This window comes from Salvelinus fontinalis, chromosome 3 (assembly GCF_029448725.1).
Source record: "Salvelinus fontinalis isolate EN_2023a chromosome 3, ASM2944872v1, whole genome shotgun sequence".
Lineage (NCBI taxonomy): Eukaryota > Metazoa > Chordata > Actinopteri > Salmoniformes > Salmonidae > Salvelinus > Salvelinus fontinalis.
In genome coordinates, this window is record NC_074667.1 from 43,007,041 (window position 1) to 43,027,239 (window position 20,199).

General features: G+C 44.2%; 1 protein-coding gene across 3 annotated transcripts in view; it reads left to right on the forward strand.

Annotated features, from left to right (window-relative positions):
* Positions 1–9,741: 9,741 nt before the first annotated feature.
* The window catches only part of LOC129849441 (cell division control protein 42 homolog), a 29,878-nt gene continuing 19,420 nt past the window's right edge, over positions 9,742–20,199 (forward strand). For 2 of the 3 annotated variants that reach the window (XM_055916283.1, XM_055916282.1), the window contains exons 1-2: positions 9,742–9,831; positions 18,534–18,674. In XM_055916283.1, the coding sequence (XP_055772258.1) occupies positions 18,570–18,674 (105 nt within the window). In that variant the 5' untranslated portion in view covers positions 9,742–9,831; positions 18,534–18,569. Of the gene's footprint in view, positions 9,832–9,899; positions 10,063–18,533; positions 18,675–20,199 lie in introns of those variants that run through there. The other variant, XM_055916289.1, reaches the window with a different exon arrangement.

The window sequence follows — 20,199 nt, forward strand, 5'->3', positions numbered from 1 at the left end:
ATACTCTCTACACTCGCCAGTTTCAGCTTTAGCCAGCACCATCTTCAGATTAGCCTTAACGTCGGTATCCCTGCCCCCTAGTAAACAGTGTATGATCGCTGGATGATTCGTTGATTCGAATCATGATTCGCAATGTGTATGCTTTCTTCGTAAATGTGTTTTGAAGTTTTTCTTATTTAACTTCAGTTTGCAGTGTGGACAAGTTCAAATGACTTTTCTTGACTTGTCATGTAAACTCAGGAGAAAAATAAACATCCTCTCACTGTCAACTGCGTTTATTTTCAGCAAACTTAACATGTGGAAATATTTGTATGAACATAACAACATTCAAAAACTGAGACATGAACTGAACAAGTTTCACAAACATGTGACTAACAGAAATTGAATAATGTGTTCGTGAACAAAGGGGGTCAAAATCAAAAGTAAAAGTCAGTATCTGGTGTGGCCACCAGCTGCATTAAGTACTGTAGTGCATCTCCTCCTCATGGACTGCACCAGATTTGCCAGTTCTTGCTGTGAGATGTTACCCCACTCTTCCACCAAGGCACCTGCAAGTTCCCGGACATTTATGGGGGGAATGGCCCTAGCCCTCACCCTCCGATCCAACAGGTCCCAGATGTGCTCAATGGGATTGAGATCCGGGCTCTTCGCTGGCTATGGCAGAACACTGACATTCCTGTCTTGCAGGAAATCAAGCAAAGAACGAGCAGTATGGCTGGTGGCATTGTCATGCTGGAGGGTCATCTCAGGATGAGCCAGCAGGAAGGGTACCACATGAGGGAGGAGGATGTCTTCTCTGTAACACACAACATTGAGATTGCCTGCAGTGACAACAAGCTCAGTCCGATGATGCTGTGACACACCGCCCCAGACCATGACGGATTCCAAAATCGATCCCGCTCCAGAGTACAGGTCTCGGCGTAACGCTCATTCCTTCGACGATAAACGCGAATCCGACCATCACCCCGGGTGAGACAAAACCGCGACTCGTCTGTGAAGAGCACTTTTTTCCAGTCCTGTCTGGTCCAGCGACAGTGGTTTTGTGCCCATAGGCGACATTGTTGCCGGTGATGTCTGGTGAGGACCTGCCTTACAACAGGCCTACAGGCCCTCAGTCCAGCCTCTCTCAGCCTATTGCGGACAGTCTGAGCACTGATGGAGGGATTGTGCGTTCCTGGTATAACTCGGGCAGTTGTTGTTGCCATCCTGTACTTGTCCTGCAGATGTGATGTTCGGATGTACCGATGATGTGCAGGTGTTGTTACACGTGGTCTGCCACTGCGAGGACGATCAGCTGTCCGTCCTGTAGCGCTGTCTTAGGCGTCTCACAGTACAGACATTACAATTTATTGCCCTGGCCACATTTGCAGTCCTCATGCCTCCTTGCAGCACCTAAGGCACGTTCAAGAAGATGAGCAGGGACTCTGGGTATCTTTCTTTTGGTGTTTTCAGAGTCAGTAGAAAGGCCTCTTTAGTGTCCTAAGTTTTCATAACTGTGACCTTAATTGCCTACCGTCTGTAAGCTGTTAGTATCTTAACGACCGGTGCATGTTCATTAATTGTTTATGGTTCATTGAACAAGCATTGGAAACAGTGTTTAAACCGTTTACATCTGTGAAGTTATTTGGATTTTTACGATTTATCTTTGAAAGACAGGTTCCTGAAAACGGGACGTTTCTTTTTTTGCTGAATTTATGTTGGGACCAGGTGATTTCATTATTGTATATACTATGTGTAGGATGTGTAGACTCGCTATGTGTAACTAAGGGAATGGCATCAACGATACACATTTAGAGCCAGCCAAACACAACAAGGCAGACGTGGAAGAAACAGTAGAAAATCAACGATCAAATCGATTACATAACTGTTGTCACGGCCCCTCCTCTGCATTGCAGGTGCGGTTCCTCCTGCAGGCAGGGGAGGGTCGTTAGTGATTGGAGCCACCTGGGCTCAGTGTATAAAACTGCTTTACTAATTACTTCTCTCTGCTCCTCCAGGTATGATCCTGTTTTGTTTGTTCCTTTGTAGTTTTGCATAGTTTTCACTCAGTCATATGCTAATGGAATACCTAGGATAGGATAAAGTGATCCTTCTGACCCCCCCCCCCCCCTAAAAGATTTAGATGCACTGTTGTAAAGTGGCTGTTCCACTGGATGTCATAAGGTGAATGCACCAATTTGTAAGTCGCTCTGGATAAGAGCGTCTGCTAAATAACTTAAATGTAAATGTAAATGTAATGCTAATATCGGTGCAGTAGTTGGTCATGTAAAAATATACCACTGCATTGGTATAACATGAATATTACAAAATACATTATGCATAATGACAGTCTCACTTACTTCCCATGGTTTATATTTTTATCCATGTAGGTTAGGTTCGATTAAGATTCGATTTCATTGATGTTGATACCTTCAACGTTTACCTCAACTTGGGTGACCTTGAAGGAGACGGGAAGGGTTCTGGTTAAACGCATTTGACCCTGCTCACATTGAGCCCGGCCCCGAACTGCACACTGCAGTCAGGGGCTTCTCCAGACAGAACCGTGTTAATGGGGGACGCTACAGTACATTTCCCACTATGCATTACTTCTCCTGTGTAAATGAATGATCAGCATGGGGTAGAGATGTTAATGTATTGCCACTTGTGTAAGATTGTGGGTGAAAATAATTTCCTATTGAAAACACTGGTACAGACCAAGATCTTACAGAGATACCTTATTATTCAGTGACACTTCAATACAGTCGTGGCCAAAAGTTGAGAATGACACAAATATTAATTTTCAAGTCTTCTGCATCAGTTTGTATGATGGCAATTTGGATATACTCCAGAATGGTATGAAGAGTGATCAGATGAATTGTAAAGGCCCTCTTTGTCATGCAAATTAACTGAATCCCCCCCCCAAATTCTTCTGCATTTCAGCCCTGCCACAAAAAGACCAGCTGACATCATGTCAGTGATTCTCTCGTTAACACAGGTGTGAGTGTTGACGAGGACAAGGCTGGAGATCACTCTGTCATGCTGATTGAATTTGAATAACAGACTGTAAGCTTCAAAAGGAGGGTGGTGCTTTGAATCATTTTTCTTCCTCTGTCAATCATGGTTAACTGCAAGGAAACACATGCCACTTCTCTCCAGGGAAAAACATCCGGGACAGACTGATATTCTGAAAAAGGTACAGGGATTGTACTGCTGAGGACTGGGGGTAAAGTCATTTTCTCTGATGAATCACCTTTTCGATTGTTTGGGGCATCCGGAAAAAGGCTTGTCCGGAGAAGACAAGGTGAGCTCTACCATCAGTCCTGTGTCATGCCAACAGTAAAGCATCCTGAGACCATTCATGTGTGGGGTTGATTCTCAGCCAAGGGAGTGGGCTCACTCACAATTTTGCCTAAGAACACAGCCATGAATAAAGAATGGTACCAACACATCCTCTGAGAGCAACTTCTCCCAACCATTCAAGAACAGTTTGGTGACGAACAATGTCTTTTCCAGCATGATGGAGCACCTTGCCATAAGGAAAAAGTGATAACTAAGTGGCTCGGGGAACAAAACATCGATATTTGGGGTCCATGGCCAGGAAACTCCCCAGACCTTAATCGCATTGAGATCTTGTGGTCAATCCTCAAGAGGCGGGTGGACAAACAAAACCCCACAAATTCTGACAAACTCCAAGCATTGATTATGCAAGAATGGTCTGCCATCAGTCAGGATGTGGCCCAGAAGTTAATTGACAGCATGCCTGGGCAGATTGCAGAGGTCTTGAAAAAGAAGGGTCAGCACTGAAAATATTGACTCTGCATCAACTTCATGTAATTGTCAATAAAAGCCTTTGACACTTATGAAATACTTGTAATTATACTTCAGTATTCCATAGTAACATCTGATAAAAATATCTAAAGACACTGAAGCAGCAAACTTTGTGAAAATGTATATTTGTGTCATTCTTAAAACTTTTGTCCATGACTGTAGTGTAATAATTTCATTAAAATATTGTATAAAATGTCTTAAAGCAAAAATATACAGAAATAATATAACAATATTATATATAAATAATATAATATATTATCTGATAATAATACATTATTGCTTTAGAAAGGGGCACAAGACAGGGATGTCTTCTCTCCCCACTCCTGTTTTCACTGGCAATTGAATCTCTTGCAGAAAGAATTAGATAGGACCCAAACGTAACAGGTATCAGTATTGGTAAACTTAAATATAAACTCAACTTTTTTGCAGATGATCTCTATGCATATGATCAAAAAAATGTGATCATATTACTCCAGTGCTAGCCTCCCTACACTGGCTTCCTGTTAAGGCAAGGGATGATTTCAAGGTTTTACTGTTAACCTACAAAGCGTTACATGGGCTTGCTCCTATGTATCCTTCCGAGTTGGTCCTGCCGTACATACCTACACGCACGCTACTGTCACAAGACGCAGGACTCCTAATTGTCCCTAGAATTTTCTAAGCAAACAGCTGGAGGCAGGGCTTTCTCCTATAGATCTCCATTTTTATGGAATGTTTGCCTACCCATATGAGAGACCTCAGACTCGGTCTCAACCTTTAAGTCTTTACTGAAGACTCATCTCTTCAGTGGGTCATATGATTGAGTGTAGTTTGGCCCAGGAGTGTGAAGGTGAACGGAAAGGCTCTGGAGCAACGAACCGCCCTTACTGTCTCTGCCTGGCCGGTTCCCCTCTCTCCACTGGGATTCTATGCCTCTAACCCTATTACAGGGGCTGAGTCACTGGCTTACTGGTGCTCTTTCATGCCGTCCCTAGGAAGGGTGCGTCACTTGAGTGGGTTGAGTCACTGACGTGAGCTTCCTGTCTGGGTTGGCGTCCCCCCTTGGTTTGTGCCGTGGCGGAGATCTTTGTGGGCTATACTAGGCCTTGTCTCAGGATGGTAAGTTGGTGGTTGAAGATATCCCTCTAGTGGTGTTGGGGCTGTGCTTTGGCAAAGTGGGTGGGGTTTTGTCCTTCCTGTTTGGCCCTGTCCGGGGGTATTATCGTATGGGGCCACAGTGTCTCCTGACGCCTCCTGTCTCAGTCTCCAGTATTTATGCTGCAGTAGTTTATGTGTCGGGGGGCTAGGGTCAGTTTGTTATATCTGGAGTACTTCTCCTGTCTTATCCGGTGTCCTGTGTGAATTCAAGTATGCTCTCTCTAAATCTCTCTCTCTCTTTCTTTCTCTCTCTCGGAGGACATGAGCCCTAGGACCATGCGTCAGGACTACCTGTCAGATGACTCCATGCTGTCCCCAGTCCACCTGGCCATGCTGCTGCTCCAATTTCAACTGTTCTGCCTGCGGCTATGGAACCCTGACCTGTTCACCGGACGTGCTACCTGTCCCAGACCTGCTGTTTTCAACTCTCTAGAGACCGCAGGAGCGGTAGAGATACTCTTAATGATCGGCTATGAAAAGCCAACTGACATTTACTCCTGAGGTGCTGACTTGCTGCACCCTCGACAACTACTGTGATTATTATTACTTGACCATGCTGGTCATTTATGAACATTTGAACATCTTGGCCATGTTCTGTTATAATCTCCACCCGGCACAGCCAGAAGAGGACTGGCCACCCCTCATAGCCTGGTTCCTCTCTAGGTTTCTTCCTAGGTTTTGGCCTTTCTAGGGAGTTTTTCCTAGCCACCGTGCTTCTACACCTGCATTGCTTGCTATTTGGGGTTTTAGGCTGGGTCTCTGTACAGCCTTTTGAGATATCAGCTGATGTACGAAGGGCTATATAAATAAATTTGATTTGATTTGATGAGAAACAAGATTATCTGGTCTGATTAAACCAAGATTGAACTCTTTGGCATGAATGCCAAGCATCATGTCTGGTGGAACCTGACACGATCCCTATGGTGAAGCACGGTGGTGGCAGCATCATGCTGTTGGGATGTTTTTCAGCAGCAGGGACTGGGAGACTAGTCAGGATTGAGGCAAATATGAACGGAGCAATGTACAAATCAAATCAACTTTAATTGGTCACATATACGTGATTAGCAGATGTTATTGCGGGTGTAGCGAAATGCTTGTGCTTTTAGCTCCGACAGTGCAGTAATATTTAGCAAGTAATATCTAACAAATTTCACAACATATACCCAATACACACAAATCTAAGTAGGAATGAATTAAGACTATATACATATGGACGAGCGATGTCAGAGCGGAACGGACTAAGATACAGTAGAATAGTATAGAATACAGTATATACATATGAGATGAGTAATTCCAGATATGTAAACATTATTAAAGCAACAAGTGTTCCATTCCTTAAAGTGGCCAGTGATTTCTAGTCTATGTCTATAGCAGCCTCTAATGTGCTAGTGATGACTGTTTCACAGTCTGATGGCCTTGAGATACAAGACGTTTTTCAGTCTCTCGGTCCCAGCTTTGATGCACCTGTACTGACCTCGCCTTCTGGATGATAGCGGGGTGAACAGGCATTGGCTTGGGTGGTTGATGTCCTTGATGATCTTTTTGGCCTTCCTGTGACATTGTGTGTTGTAGGTGTTCTGGAGGGCGGGTAGTTTGCCCCCGGTAATGCGTTGGGCAGACCGCACCACCCTCTAGAGCAGGAATGCCCAACCCTCTTCCTGGAGATCGAATGTCCTGTAGGTTTTCAGTCCAACCCTAATTTAGCATATCTGATTCAGCTAGTTAAGGACTTGTTGAGCAGCTAATTAGTATAATCAGGTGTGTTAAATTAGGGTTGAACTAAAAGCCCACAGCACGGTAGATCTCCAGGAAGAGAGTTGGGCAGCCCTGCTCTAGAGAGCCTTGCAGTTGCGGGCGGTGCAGTTGCCGTACCAGGCGGTGATACAGTCCGACAGGATGCTTTCAATTGTGCGTCTGTAAAAGTTTGTGAGGGTTTTAGGTGACAAGGCAAATTTCTTTAGCCTCCTGAGGTTGAAGTTGCTCTGTTACACCTTCTCCACCACACTGTCTGTGTGGGTGGTCTATTTCAGTTTGTCAGTGATGTGTACGCCGAGGAACTTGAAGCTTTCCACCTTCTCCACTGCGTTCCCGCCGATGTAGATAAGGGGGTGCACCCTCTGCTGTTTCCTGAAGTCCACGATCATCTCCCTTGTTTTGTTGATGTTGAGTGATAGGTTGTTTCCAGGCACCACACTCCCAGAGCCCTTACCTCCTCCCTGTAGGATGTATCGTCATCGTTGGTAATCCAGCCTACTACTGTTGTGTCGTCTTCAAACTTGATGATTGAGTTGGAGGCGTGCTTGGCCACGCAGTCATGGAAGAACAGGGAGTACAGGAGGGTGCTGAGCACGCTCCCCCCTAAGTGGCCCAGCCTGAGCCCGGACTTGAACCCTATCAAACATCTCTGGAGAGACCTGAAAATAGCTGTGCAGCGACGCTCTCCATCCAACCTGACAGAGCTTGAGAGGATCTGCAGAGAAGAATGGAAGAAAGTATCCAAATACAAGTGTGCCAAGCTTGCGGCGTGATACACAAGAAGATTCAAGGCTGTAATTGCTGTCAAAGGTGCTTCAACAAAGTACAGAGTAAAGGTTCTGAATACTAAAGGGGGGTTCTTTATTTTTTCTATTTTCTAATTAAATAACAGTGAAGACATCAAAACGATGAAATAATAATAACACATGTAGTAACCAAAAAAGTGTTAAAGAAATCAAAATATATTTTAGATTCCTCAAAGTAGCCACCCTTTGCCTTGATGACAGCTTTGTACACCTGAATATCTACCCCCTCTCTCCTCACCGCACTCTTAGCCACCACATCAGCCTTCTCATTACCAACCACACCAACATGGACGGGAACCCAGCAAAAGTTACCACCACTCCAATCCTCTCCAATCCCACAAACCGCACTATCTATCCGACCTATGCATCTCCACACTCAGCAGATTCTTCGGTGGAGTTTAACATCCAATATGTTGCATTACTGCCACCAACTGAACTATAATACAAATCCATTACCCTTCGTGATACAAAACGGGAAACGAGAAAAATAAAATATATATATATTTTTTAAATTACCCTACCCACTACCCCATTCCACTACTTTGACCCTATCTGCTCCTGCACCATGCCAACGCCCTGACCGAGAGGACACCACCACTCAATTCAAACCAAATCAAATCAAATGTATTTATATAGCTCTTCTTACATCAGCTGATATATCAAAGTGTTGTACAGAAACCCAGCCTAAAACCCCAAACAGCAAGCAATGCAGGTGTAGAAGCACGGTGGCTAGGAAAAACTCCCTAGAAAGGCCAAAACCTAGGAAGAAACCTAGAGAGGAACCAGGCTATGAGGAGTGGGCAGTCCTCTTCTGGCTGTGCCGGGTGGAGATTATAACAGAACATGGCCAAGATGTTCAAATGTTCATAAATGACCAGCATGGTCAAGTAATAATAATCACAGTAGTTGTCGAGGGTGCAACAAGTCAGCACCTCAGGAGTAAATGTCAGTTGGCTATTCATAGCCGATCATTAAGAGTATCTCTACCGCTCCTGCGGTCTCTAGAGAGTTGAAAACAGCAGATCTGGGACAGGTAGCACGTCCGGTGAACAGGTCAGGGTTCCATAGCCACAGTTGAAACTGGAGCAGCAGCACGGCCAGGTGGACTGGGGACAGCAAGGAGTCATCCTGCCAGGTAGTCCTGAGGCATGGTCCTAGGGCTCAGGTTCTCCGAGAGAGAAAGAAAGAGGGTTTTATTGGCATGGGAAACATGTTTACATGTCCAGTATAATGACAGATATTTTTTTACAGTGCATGTCTATTCTGAACGGGTCTAGTTGTCCTCGGATTCATCCGGAACTGGTCTCTATATTTTTTTACATTAATTTATGCATATCGGGTCCGGGTGGGAAAGCACCAGGTCCATTTCGGACTGGTCCGATTTTTTGGACTCATAAAGGCCTCAAGAGTGAAGCTTCTGACACATTCTTCGCAACATACTGTTTCAGGTTTCCCCTGTTGTGGAAGCACTTGCCACAATCATTGCACTAGTTCAGTTTCTTCTTGTACTTCTTGTACTATACACACAGACAAACGAATGAATCCGTAGTTGGGAGAGGCACAAAATTAGCGACCAACAAACCTGCTTTATGTAACTTTATATTGGGTTTGAAAACCAAGTCCAGTAGCCTTTGTAGACATTTGCTCTCCTTTTTCGAACTGGAAATGTATTCCTCATACTCTGTTTATTGTTTTCTCCAATGCTTCAAATATCTAAACAACCACCACTATTAAACGAGTGAAATAGATAATAAACTAAAGTGAAATAAACAATGAACAGTAAACATTACACTCAGAAAAGTTCCAAAGGAATAGCGACATTTCAACTCTCACTTCATGGCTATTTACAGTGTTGTGCAGATAGTAGCCAATGCAAATGCAGCCATATATTTATTGTGACACTTCACAAAGATACAATCAGACTACATTAGTCTCTTTGATTCAGTGGAGTGGAGTTCAAATAATAATAATCGTCAAAATAATGATCTTGTGCGAATATAATCTTACTGGAAATAGCCGTTGAGATTCTCTCCATCTACTTATAATATAGCAGGTGACTGCGAAAAGTTTTGTGTTTTCATAACTTTCATTACCACATGGTAAGATAAATCCAGCATTGTACTATACTATTCTTACTACGGAAAACATCAATGTACACTGTTATTGAAATGTAAATCATTTGTAGTAAATCAATACATTTAGCTACAAGTGATTTGTGATTAGCATGTCACGCATTACGTTATACGCAACGTGCCCCTGCACTTTTGACTAGAAACCCCCTAGCGCGAACCTGCCAACGCCCGCGCAGAGACACAGAGAGGAAACGGTACGGAAAATCACTTTTTCATCAATAATTTTATCCCGAAGAGTGTTTAAAAACTAAGTTATTACTAGCATGTCACTATCAACGTATGAATCTGGTTGTTTACTTCATTGGAGATAAAATGCTTCATTTAGTCAATCTCATTCAATAACAGCATCCGCTTGCCAGCCAGTCTACTGCAAACTAACGTTACTAGCTAGCAGCAGAGGAAGCTGATAGCAAGCTAGGTCAACGGTAATAATTCATTTTCATTTAAATATTATATCTAAATGAGCTAACCGGTATGACAGGGTTCATATGAAAACAAATAACGTTATTATGGATTTCTTCATCATTGACCGATAGCACTGTTGCTAACTGTTAAACTTGGATAACTAAGTAGCTCGAATGGCGATGGTTGCTCACTGCTGAAAACTGCCAGGGAGAGAAACGTTACTGAGTAAGCCGGGAAGGAAAACTAAAAGATGGTAGCCAGAACACAGAATGTTTAATTATTTCAAGACAACGTAGTTTGTAAATGTAACGTTAATATTACCTAGGGGTGTTTTTATTTAGCAAATTATTGTGATTGTCGATCATTTCCCAATCAATGTGTGTTAGAATTGTCATCAGACAGATTAGGCCATCGACTAGTACGACCCGTAACGTTATTTAGCTCGTATCTAATTTGATGGTAAGATGTACATCGGGGTGGTATATTGTTATCACCAAGCTACCAGGACATTATTCATCATTTACCCAGGTAAGGAGTTCAGGTTGACATTCGTCCAATGTTTTGATGCTGCTGCATTGCTTTGAAGTCCGGATGTTGAATCCGCACTAAAATTGATTGCATAGCTAAATAATCCAATAATGTTGGATGTTGCAATAAAACAGAGGGCGACTGACCTTCCATGCTAATTACCCAGACCAATTCTAATCAAGGTAGTTGGACTTGAGATCCATGCCATAGGAAAGTGTGTGTGTTAGTTGTCTTGTGTAGAGCTGATTTCCCCTATTACACAGTTCCCTATATAGTCAGTGCTGATAGAAAAGGGATCCAACTGAACATGATTGACTTTCTGTAGTACATTGATTTAATTTGCTTGGTGTACCAGACAGTACAGTGGTGTGCAGCAATAGTAATTTGGCTGTCTTGGACTAACATGGACCTTTGATTGAAGGGTTGGTTAGCAGTATGTGAGTGTGTTTGTCTACTAGGCAGTAGGAAGGAAACAGGGAGGCTGTGAATGATCACTAAAGCCTTTCAGGGTGAGTAAATCCGGTGTAATACCAGACACCGCCTTGCAGATAGAGCTGGTTTTGGTAGGCTATTACTGCACAGCATTTAACTGTAAGACCAGACGAGGACGTCCCTGAAAACAATTGTACAACTACATTCTGTGTCCCCTGCTCTCTACATTTAACATTTGTCATTTAACAGGCACTCTTACACAGAGCAACTTACAGTAGTGAGTGCATACATTTGAATACTTTTTTTGTACTGTGGAAGTGCCATAGATATGAAAATACATATTGGTTTGCTAGGAAGGGTAGCCTAATTTCACATTTCTACTGAATTTCTTGCTAATTTCTTATTACAGTGAACCCTTGCAAATACAAAGGAGTGGGATGGAGAATCTTCTCTTTAGACATTCTTGGAATAGCTGAACACCTCTAGTATTAGTTCAACATTAGATGTGTGTGTGTGTGTGTGGCGATGGAGACACTTTACAGTTGTAGTAATGACTGCATCAGCCTTTATCCACTCATTTGTGTTTGTAGGCCAGACAGCACTCTGAAGCAAGTTCAGCCAGGTCAGTGAAATAAGCTTATAGATAAACAGACAGAATCAGTATTGACAGTCAGACAGATTCAGTGTGGTGTGAGTCCACAGGTGAAAAGTCCACATTGCTTGGTGTTGGTTGGCAACTGTTGGAGTTTCCTTTTAACAGTACATTTTATTGAAGATCACTTCATGTAGGCCTATATCAAATGATGAACAGAAGTGTGTGTGTGTGGAAAGCCGGGATCAGGATACGATCCTATGCTCTCACGAGTCTACGTGCACCAAAGATGGTGTCTGTAACCACTACATGGCCCAAACCCCAGGCCCTTGTGCCTACTTTGAGTCCATCTGTTTTGACTTGGCCTTGGCAGAATTTGCTGTAGCCGTGTCATGATGTCTGGTTTGGTCCTGTTGTCAGGCATGTCACCTATCTGGAAGTATGATAATTGTATTAGCTATTAAGTGTTGATTAGATATAAAGAGACAGTGTCAGTGCAGGGTAAAATATGGATAGACGAATAGACTCAGTGCTACTAGATAGACAAAGGTGAGAACATTTTGCACCCTGCAGGCTGTGGGTTGAGCATGTTCATTAGTCTAGCAGTGGGCAGCAATAGGCTTAATTTGTCCCAGTTTTGTCTCGTAAACTGCTCAGGGTGGCGGGGCTAGATGTGGCAACATTTGGACCGCTGTGGGTTCTTCTCATGCAGATCACCTAAACAGTGCTATCACTCTTAACTTGGCATCTGCATCAACTCACCCCAGCCAGTGTCCAGCTGCCTGGAGCCACTGTGGGCAGAGAACACCCTGATCAATCTGCTTTGTGTGTCCTACTGGAACAGAACGATGGTCAGCCCCACATCCTTAGGGTGTTGTAGTATGGAAGGATGGGGTCCATCTGTGCATGACTAGTTTGTTTGCACACTCCTTTTCTTTCACTCTTACACTCTCTTGCGCACGTGAAAAATGACTCGTAGTCTTGCTTTCTCTCTCTTCCTCCCTTTAACTCGCTCCCTTTGAATGGGCATGAGTAATCGAGTACTTGCATACTAGGCTTGGGCGGTATACAGTATAATGGGGTATTTGGAAAAGGCCATGGGGTGGATTTTAAATGCCGTCAACTATTTATTTGACGTTTTTCAATAAATGTGAGTATTTGTAGCTGCTGTAATTTCGGTCTCTTTTGTGAGCACACGAGGTGATACACTTGTATGCAATTCACTACTAAATGTTTGCCATCATATCTTTGAATAGCTTTCTGCCAGAAGTCAAAGAGCTCTGGATGAGTTATCTGACTGTTTGCGTACTCACACATTTCTCTCTCTCTCTCAAATAAAATAAAAAAGCTATTTTTAGAACAATGATCAAAATGTGTGAGTTTCTATAAACCAACAGTGTGCAACAATCCCTAATTGAGGTAGCCTAGCCGGAGGTAGCCTAGTGGTTAAGAGCATTGGGCCAGTGACCGAAAGGTGGCTGGTTCGTATCCCCAAGGTGGGGAAAATGTGCTGCTCTACCCTTAAGCAAGGCAGTTAACCCCCAACAACAACTGCTCCCTGTGCGGCGATGACATGGATGTCGATGAATGCAGCCCCCCAGCATTTCTCTTATTCAGAGGGGTTGGGTTAAATTTGGAACACACATTTTGGTTGAATGCATTCAGTTGTGCAACTAACTAGGTATTCCTTTTCCCAGAAAACAAATCCTAATTCCTAAATTGCCTCAGATACAACTCTGGAAAGAATTAAGAGACCACTGCAAAATGATCAGTTTCTCTGGTTTTACAATTTTTACAGTTGAAGTCAGAATTTCACTTACACTTATGTTGGAGTCATTAAAACTTGTTTTTCAACCACTCCACAAATTTCTTGTTAACCTCTCTTGGGCACGTGAGACGGTAGCGTCCCACCTCTTCAACAGCCAGTGAAACTGCTGGGCGCCAAATTCAAATACAGAAATACTCATTATAAAAATTCAGAAAACAAAACATATTTTACATAGGTTTAAAGATTAACTGCTTGTGAATCCAACCACGGTGTCAGATAATAAAAAAAAAGATGCTTTACGGCGAAAGCATACCTTACGATTATTTGAGAACATAGCCCACTAGACACATTACAAACAGTAGCCAGCCAGGTAGAACAGTTAAACAATTTAGAAATAAAGATAAAATTAATCCCTTACCTTTGATGATCTTCATATGGTTGCACTCAGCAGACATTCATTTACTCAATAAATGTTCCTTTTGTTCGATAAAGTCTCTTTATACCCAAAAACCTCAGTTTTGTTCGCACGTTTTCTTCAGTAATCCACAGGCTCAAACGCAGTCAAAACAGGAAGGCAAAAAAATCCAAATTGTATCCGTAAAGTTAATAGAAACATCTCAAACGATGTTTATATTCAAACCTCAGGTTGTTTTTAGCCTAAATAATCGATAATATTTCACCCGGACAATAACGTTGTCAATTTTAAAAAGTAAACAAGAAACGCGCACTCTCGGTCTGGCGCAGGAAAAAGCTCTGTGACACGGCAGGGTCCACTCATTTAAGACTGCTCTTACTTCTCCATTTTTCAGAATACAAGCCTGAAACAATTTCTGAAGACTGTTGATATCTAGTGGAATGCATAGAAACTGCAATTTGAGTCCTAAGTCAATGGATACTGTATTGGCATTGAATAAACTACAAAACCAAAAAACCAAAAATCCATTCAGGAAGTAGTTTTCTCCGGTTTTCGCCTGCCAAATCAGTTCTGTTATACTCGCAGACACTATTTTAACAGTTTTGGAAACTTTATAGTGTTTTCTATCCAAATCTACCAGTTTTATGCATATCATATTCTGGTGCCCGAGATGCAGGCAGTTTGATTTGGGCATGCATTTCATCCAAAATCCCGAATGCTGCCCCCTATCCTAGAGAAGTTAACAAACTATAGTTTTGACAAGTCTGTTAATAAATAAATTTAAAAATTGTTCGATTAATCAGTATCGGCGTTGAAAAATCATAATCGGTCGACCTCTAATCTCCACTCTAAAAAGCATCTAAAAGTTATCTAACATTTTCTTTTAGACAAATTCAGCAGCGAAGATTTGTATAAACCTTGCGTCTGTCTCTGACATTTGCAACGTTTTTTCAATTTTTAAAGTTCGATCTCCTGCTGTCCAAGAGTAATAAACACGACGAGACACAGGCAGCCTTTCTTAGCCGGTCGAAATCATGAATCCGCTGTAAATGTCAATTGAGAAAAGGTCAAACGGAAGAAGCAAAACCGTGTCGATGCAGAATATAATCAATCCTGGTTTACTGACATCAGTCATTAGGAATACCATGCATTACATCTGTATATTGTCATGAAATAATATGATAAATTATGTATTCTATACAGACAATGTTTTATTTATATAAGCTGATTTCAAATGTGTTGTGCCAATATCATCTGACATTGTCTAGTACTGTGTGTGTGTGTGTGGAGATATGGTTTATTGATTTGCTACAGTTTGATCTGTTTTTATTTATCTATCCCAAAACATGTATAGCTGCAATTGAAAGTATGCCACCCTATTCTTCCAGGTCAGCCAATCAGATCTATGTCTGCCTGTCTGCTTACTGGTTTCTTCCCACTTCTTCTCTATGGTTACTGATTTAAAACTGACAAGTAAAACTGACAATTTCTGCATTATTGCGAGCTTGGTCTGGTTGGTTCTATGGGTTGTAGATGGGTAAAGTGAAGATCAGTGTGAGGTGTGTATTCCATAGCATCACAAAACCCAGTGTTCTCATCTCACTGAAGGAGCCCATTTCTCCATGCCAGCAGCCCAGCTCAGCTGTATGTGTAACCCTGCACAGCCATGCCTTGTTTGTGTGAATGACACTACTATTTAACCTCTAGGGGGTGTGGGACGCTACCGTCCCACCTGGCCAAAATCTGGTGAAATTGCAGAGCGCCAAATTCAAATTAAATTACTATAAATATTTGTGCAATACACCAAAAAAAAAACATATCTTGTTGTTAATCCAGCCACTGTGTCAGATTTCAAAAATACTTTATGGCGAAAGCAAACCATGTGATTATCTGAGAACAGCGCCCAGCAGACAAATCATTCCAAACAGTAACCAGCCAACTAGAGGAGTAACATTTTATCGCTATTTATGACTTTTGTATCACTTACCTTTGATCTTCATATGGTTGCACTCCCAAGACTAAATGTTCGTTTTGTTCGATACAGTCCCTCTATATGTCCAAAAACCTCAGTTTTGTTCAGTAATCCATTGGAACAAAGCGCGGTCACAGCAGGCATTCAAAATCAAAAAAGTACCGTACCATAAAAGTTCGTAGAAACATGTCAAACGATGTTTATAATCAATCCTCGGGTTGTTTTTGTCATAAATAATCGATCATATTTCAACCGGACAATGGCTTCGTCAATAGAAAAGGAAAAACAAGAAAGGCACGCTCCCGGTCATGTGCAGGCCTCATGTCTGGAAATGTCCACTGTCCTCTCATTGAAAGTGGTGTTTCACCCTCATTTTTCAGAGTAAAAGCCTGAAACAAAGCCTAAAGACTGGCCACATGTAGTGAAAGCCATAGGGATCGTGAACTGGGTCATACGTCTTTGTATGGTGGATAGGCTTTCAATAGAAAAACAGCCATTACAAAATAATAGCACTTCCTGGATGGATTTTCCTCAGGTTTTTGCCTGCCATATCAGTTCTGTTATACTCACAGACATTATTTTAACAGTTTCAGAAACTTCAGTGTTTTATATCCAAATCTACCAATTATATGCATATCCTAGCCTCTGAGCCTGAGTAGCAGGCAGTTTACTTTGAGGGTTTGGGCCAGGCAAGAGGTTGTTTTACAGACCGGGCCTGCGTCAAATCAGCTATGGAACAGGAGATTTGTCTGGGTGTTGGACCGTCTAGTCACTGTTGCAACTCTTAAGTTCTCTGGGATAGGTGGGACGGTAGCATCCCACTTGGCCAAAATCCAGAAAAAATGTAGCGCGCCAAATTCAAATATATTACTATAAAAATCAATCTATCATGAAATCAAAAATGATTTACGGGGAAAGCACACCAAACAATTATGTTAGATCAGTACATAGCCACAGAAAAACACAGCGATTTTCCCAGCAAAAGATAGTAGTCACAAAAAGCAGAAATAGAGATACAATTAATCACTAACCATTGATCTTCATCAATGGCACTCATAGGACATCATGTTACACAATACATTTGTTTTGTTCGATAATGTGCATATTTATATCCACAAATCTCGGTTTACATTAGCGTCATGTTCAGAAATGCCTCCAAAATATCCGGAGTAATTGCATAGAGCCACGTCAAATAACAGAAATACTCATCATAAACTTTGATGAAAGATACATGTTTTACACATAATTAAAGATACACTTGTTCTTAATGCAACCGCTTTGTCAGATTTAAAAAAAAACTTTACGTAAAAAGCACACCATGCAATAATCTGAGACCGCGCTCAGATTTAACAACATTTATCCGCCATGTTATGTTGGAGTCAACAGAAATATGAAATTGCATCATAAATATTCCCTTACCTTTGATTATCTTCATCAGAATGCAGTGCCAGGAATCCTAGTTCCACAATAAATCATTGTTTTGTTCGATAATGTCCATTACTTATGTCCAGTTAGCTACTTTTGCTAGCATGTGTAGTACACATGTCCAAACACTCGTGCAGATGCAGGCAAACGTCGGACGAAAACTCAAAAAGTTATATTACAAGTCGAATAAACTGGTCAAACTTAGTAGATAATCAATCTTCAGGATGTTGTTATCATATATATCCAATAACGTTCCAACCGGAGCATTTCTTCATGTCTGTATAAGTAATGGAACGTAAGGCGACATCATGAGGAAAGCGCGTGATCAAGAACTGGCAATCTGCCAGACCAATGACTGAAACACCTCCCATCCGGCCTCACATCACACTAGAGGCTTCATTCAGCGTTCTACAGACTGTTGACATCTAGTGGAAGGTGTAGGAAGTGCAAACAGATCCATATATTACAGGGAATTGAATAGGCGATGATTTTAACATCGACCAGTCTCTGAATTCTAACTTCCTGTTTGGATTTTTTTCTCAGGTTTTTGCCTGCCATATGAGTTCTGTTATACTCACAGACATCATTCAAACAGTTTTAGAAACTTCAGAGTGTTTTCTATCCAAATATGCATGTCTTAGCTTCTGGGCCTGAGTAGCAGGCAGTTCACTATGGGCATGCAATTCATCCAAAAGTGAAAATGCTGCCCCCTATATCAAAGAAGTTAACCAACACTTCTCTTTCACTGAACTGTGATGTGGTTTCTGTGCCTGGATGGTGTGTGTAATGAAAGCAGGGTTTATGTAATGAGCAAGTGTGTAATGACGGGGAGAGAAGTGTGTCTACATGACACACCTGCATGTGTGTAATGAGATGGTGTGTGGGTAGAGAAATGGAGGGAGATGGTGTGTGGGTAGAGAAATGGAGGGAGATGGTGTGTGGGTAGAGAAATGGAGGGAGATGGTGTGTGGGTAGAGAAATGGAGGGAGATGGTGTGTGGGGAGGGAGATGGTGTGTGGGGAGGGAGATGTGTAATAGACAGAGCTCTGACAGTCACTGTCTCACTTAGCCTGGGTGAACTTCAGCTCATGATTATTCCAACCTGCTGTCTTCCTCATCTCTGATTCTCACGTTCACTCGGGGCAGTATGCTGTCACTACCTCAGTCCGCAGTCCAACCACACTGCTTGGAATGGAGAATGTGAATGGCATGAAGACAATATTTTCATTAAAGTGTCCTTTTTTTTTGGTTCCAACAAGCGTAGGCCTTGAACAGGGTGCTCATTAGCCTGTAGCTGTCAGAGGCTGTCGTTCTGCCGTTGTACCCACTAACTTCTCTTCCCGTTCTTTTACACTCTAGATCTTGAATGAGTAGAGAGGTTTCTAAATCACAGCTATGCAAACGATCAAGTGTGTTGTGGTGGGTGACGGAGCTGTGGGTAAAACCTGTCTGCTCATCTCCTACACCACAAACAAGTTCCCCTCTGAATATGTACCCACGGTAAGTACCTTAAACACACACACACCTCTAATCCCTTTTCTCTCTCGCACGTCTCTCGCACATCTCTCGCGTCTGTCTCTCTCGCGTCTGTTTCTCTCGCGTGTTGCGCGTCTCTCTCTCTCGCGTGTTGCGCGTCTCTCTCTCTCGCGTGTTGCGCGTCTCTCTCTCTCGCGTGTTGCGCGTCTCTCTCTCTCGCGTGTTGCGCGTCTCTCTCTCTCGCGTGTTGCGCGTCTCTCTCTCTCGCGTGTTGCGCGTCTCTCTCTCTCGCGTGTTGCGCTGCTCTCTCTCGCGTGTTGCGCGGCTCTCTCGCGCGTGTTGCGCGGCTCTCTCTCGCGCGTGTTGCGCTCGCGCTCTCTCGCGCGTGTTGCGCTCGCGCTCTCTCGCGCGTGTTGCGCTCGCGCTCTCTCGCGCGTGTTGCGCTCGCGCTCTCTCGCGCGTGTTGCGCTCGCGCTCTCTCGCGCGTGTTGCGCTCGCGCTCTCTCGCGCGTGTTGCGCTCGCGCTCTCTCTCGCGTGTTGCGCGGCTCTCTCTCGCGCGTGTTGCGCTCGCGCTCTCTCGCGCGTGTTGCGCTCGCGCTCTCTCGCGCGTGTTGCGCTCGCGCTCTCTCGCGCGTGTTGCGCTCGCGCTCTCTCGCGCGTGTTGCGCTCGCGCTCTCTCGCGCGTGTTGCGCTCGCGCTCTCTCGCGCGTGTTGCGCTCGCGCTCTCTCGCGCGTGTTGCGCTCGCGCTCTCTCGCGCGTGTTGCGCTCGCGCTCTCTCGCGCGTGTTGCGCTCGCGCTCTCTCGCGCGTGTTGCGCTCGCGCTCTCTCGCGCGTGTTGCGCTCGCGCTCTCTCGCGCGTGTTGCGCTCGCGCTCTCTCGCGCGTGTTGCGCTCGCGCTCTCTCGCGCGTGTTGCGCTCGCGCTCTCTCGCGCGTGTTGCGCTCGCGCTCTCTCGCGCGTGTTGCGCTCGCGCTCTCTCGCGCGTGTTGCGCTCTCGCGCTCTCTCGCGCGTGTTGCGCTCTCGCGCTCTCTCGCGCGTGTTGCGCTCTCGCGCTCTCTCGCGCGTGTTGCGCTCTCGCGCTCTCTCGCGCGTGTTGCGCTCTCGCGCTCTCTCGCGCGTGTTGCGCTCTCGCGCTCTCTCGCGCGTGTTGCGCTCTCGCGCTCTCTCGCGCGTGTTGCGCTCTCGCGCTCTCTCGCGCGTGTTGCGCTCTCGCGCTCTCTCGCGCGTGTTGCGCTCTCGCGCTCTCTCGCGCGTGTTGCGCTCTCGCGCTCTCTCGCGCGTGTTGCGCTCTCGCGCTCTCTCGCGCGTGTTGCGCTCTCTCGCGCGCGCTCTCTCGCGCGCGCTCTCGATCTCTCGCTGTCGCGCCCTTCTTTCGTCTCTCGCTCTCGCGCCTCTCGCTCTCGCGCCTCTCTCTCTCTCGCTCTCGCGCCTCTCTCTCTCTCGCTCTCGCGCCTCTCTCTCTCGCGCCTCTCGCTCTCTCGCTCTCGCGCCTCTCGCTCTCTCGCTCTCGCGCCTCTCGCTCTCTCGCTCTCGCGCCTCTCTCTCTC